This window comes from Carassius carassius, chromosome 31, assembly GCF_963082965.1.
Source record: "Carassius carassius chromosome 31, fCarCar2.1, whole genome shotgun sequence".
In the NCBI taxonomy this organism is placed as follows: domain Eukaryota; kingdom Metazoa; phylum Chordata; class Actinopteri; order Cypriniformes; family Cyprinidae; genus Carassius; species Carassius carassius.
Window position 1 is genome coordinate 183,027 of NC_081785.1, and position 2,785 is coordinate 185,811.

Genomic DNA, 2,785 nt, shown 5'->3' on the forward strand with positions numbered 1-2,785 from the left:
TATTATTTTTAACTTAAAACAGCCTAGTGCTATTTTAGTTGGCTATCTTTTGTAGTTTTTATTAATATTTTTAAACGGTTTTATTTGTATATTTTCTGCTTTCATTTAAATTGTAATGTTTTAGTAATTTTGCTGTGTGATTTTGACATTTTTAGTAGATTTTGCTTTTTAAATACAGTTTTTAATTATTTTTTATCTTTTATTTTAGTGCAATAAGTTAAAATGATAAATGCGCGCGCGCACACACACAGAGACACACACGCACACACACACACACACACACACACACACACACACACACACACACACACATATATATTGTTTGATGAATAAAATGTATTCTTATCTGAATGCACCTCATACAGATCTGTTAAGCATCTTATAAATATTTTCAAAAGCATTTTGATGAATGTTATCATAAAGAGTTACCAGATCTTGAATGAACTCGTTTTCTCTCTTCAGTCCTCGCTGGTCCTTTAAGAGCCTCCTCCTCCTCCTCTCCTGTATTTTTAGCTGATGAAGCCTCTTCTTTAGTTGAATAACACACACACACACACACACACACACACACTCGAACACACACACTCGCACGCGCAGATGTGTGTACAGTATTATCCGTCTCATCATTTTCAACCCTCTCTAATCCACTCCCATGATATTTGGATCAGAAACATCTCAGCCTTCGGGGAAAAAGCTTCGCTGGATGCTGGAAAACACCAGAAGCATCATCACCATCATCCACATTGAGCTGCAGCATGATCCTGATGGATTCTTGAGACATTTCGAGCGCAATGGATGAACGCGACTCGATTTAACCCGCGCGTAAAAAGAGCCTCGATATCCTTCAAAACGGACGGAGTCGTGGAGCATCGAGGGAAAACCCGGACCAATCGGGACCGAGATTACATGCCCAACATGGAGAGGGGCAAGCCAGCCACTTACACCGGCGACAAGAAAGCAAAGATGGCTGCAAAGACCAACAAGAAGTGGGTAAGACTGGCCACGGTGTTCGCCTATGTTTTATCCGTGTCTCTAGCCGCGATCATCCTGGCCATCTACTACAGCCTCATATGGTCTCCAAACAAGTCAAACAGCACCCCTACCACCTCCACCCCCCCCACCACCGCGAGCATCAACGGGACGGACAGCAACAGCACGCGGGCGACTCCGGTCCCCGTCAACGCCACCGGCACCAACGCGTCTCTAGAGCCGACGCACGCGTCCCTCTCCAAAGGCGCGCGCTCCCAACCTGCGGATCTCTACACATACGCGTCCGGCGACATCTCACACACCCAGACTGCAGAGAAAACACAGCCTTCCCGGAGAGACCAGACCCTCGCCGGCGGAGACGCGCAGGGACGAGCGCGCCGCGCGACGTCGCTCGAGGACGACTCTAGACAAACTCAGTCAAATGACCGGCACATAAAGACCTAAGCGAGGGGTTAAGACTGTTGCTGGTTCACAGGCCGAGACGGACACCGATGCATAAATACCAGAGGCTCCGATAGTGTTTAACCCTTCATATATAACCGATTTTATTTTGCCTTAAAACTCGGCATCTCCTTGCAGTCGATAGACTATTTTGGGAGCGTGCACTTTAAAACTGCATTGAATTGTATAAGAAGCATTCATCCGAGGTGAAAACTGACTGTTCATTGTGCTCAATACCTTGATTTGAACAGCCATGCTTTTTTTGGGGTGGGAAGGGGACAAGCTTTTAAAATAACTACACTAAAGCTTGCATGAATTTCCACCAAACCTGTTAACCAGTTTGGTTTTGTTAGAGGAAAATGTATCGATGCTCAGGTATGTGCAAATATCCATGTAAATGTATTGTTTAGTACTGTACATACATGCTCTGGAGACTTTTAGCATCCCCATACGATCATTTTTACGACAAATGATGTACCGTAGGTGTAGAAGACATCACCGTAATGGTAAATAAACAACCTACAACTATGAACACTCACTTCATTTCACTGCACGAGGGGTTAAAAAGAAAGATGAACTTGTGTGTGTGAGTGTGTGTGTTATATAAGCCAAACTGAGCAGCACATCAATCACTTTGACTTGATTAAAAACAAGCTGGCAAGGTAATGAAATTATTGTTTAGTTAAGGTGAGCGCACTGTTTAATCCTGCTTTAACCCATAATCAGATATTAGGATTGACTCAATGCAGACTTTTGTGCAAAACACAACTGTGCTTCCATTAACTGGTTTTATTCAGATAAAAACAGGGTTATTTTTCAGGCATTAGCAGCTTTTTACACTTCACAGCAACACATTTTCACTCTCTTCTGGCCTTGTAGTGATCTGTCTTATTCATCATCGTTCTCTAAATATCTGCTTCTCTCTGTACAGAACATGATGGAGGCTTCTTTATTGACTACTGAAGTCAAAAGCAGGAATTACACAACCCTGCTCTATTTTCAGCGGCGGCTTTTTGACCTGCTACAGCACTTGCCAGAAAATATCTGGGAGAAATTTGTGCAACTCGAACACAGAATTACAAAACTGCATTCAAACTGCACATTTATGAACAACACCTGTGCAAAAATGGCCATTTTATTTAAACGTGGAATATTGCATATTGCAAGTTGCATATTCACCTGAATGTAAAAAAACCTTTAATTCTTAAATATGGAGGTAAACAGTGAAAGAGTTTGACTGGTTTAAAAAACACTAAATCTGTCATTTAAATTTTTTTATGTTATTAATAATGCATATTTGGCTCAAGCAGGTCCTGCCAATCATAAAACCCATGTTTGAATTTTTTGTGCTTTT

General features: G+C 42.0%; 1 protein-coding gene across 1 annotated transcript; it reads left to right on the plus strand.

Annotated features, from left to right (window-relative positions):
- Positions 1–573: 573 nt before the first annotated feature.
- LOC132111253 (putative transmembrane protein INAFM2) lies at positions 574–1,963 on the plus strand. The gene has a single exon (XM_059518397.1). The coding sequence runs from the start codon at positions 796–798 to the stop codon at positions 1,432–1,434; it is 639 nt and encodes a 212-aa protein (XP_059374380.1). The 5' UTR covers positions 574–795; the 3' UTR covers positions 1,435–1,963.
- The last annotated feature ends 822 nt before the right edge of the window (positions 1,964–2,785 follow it).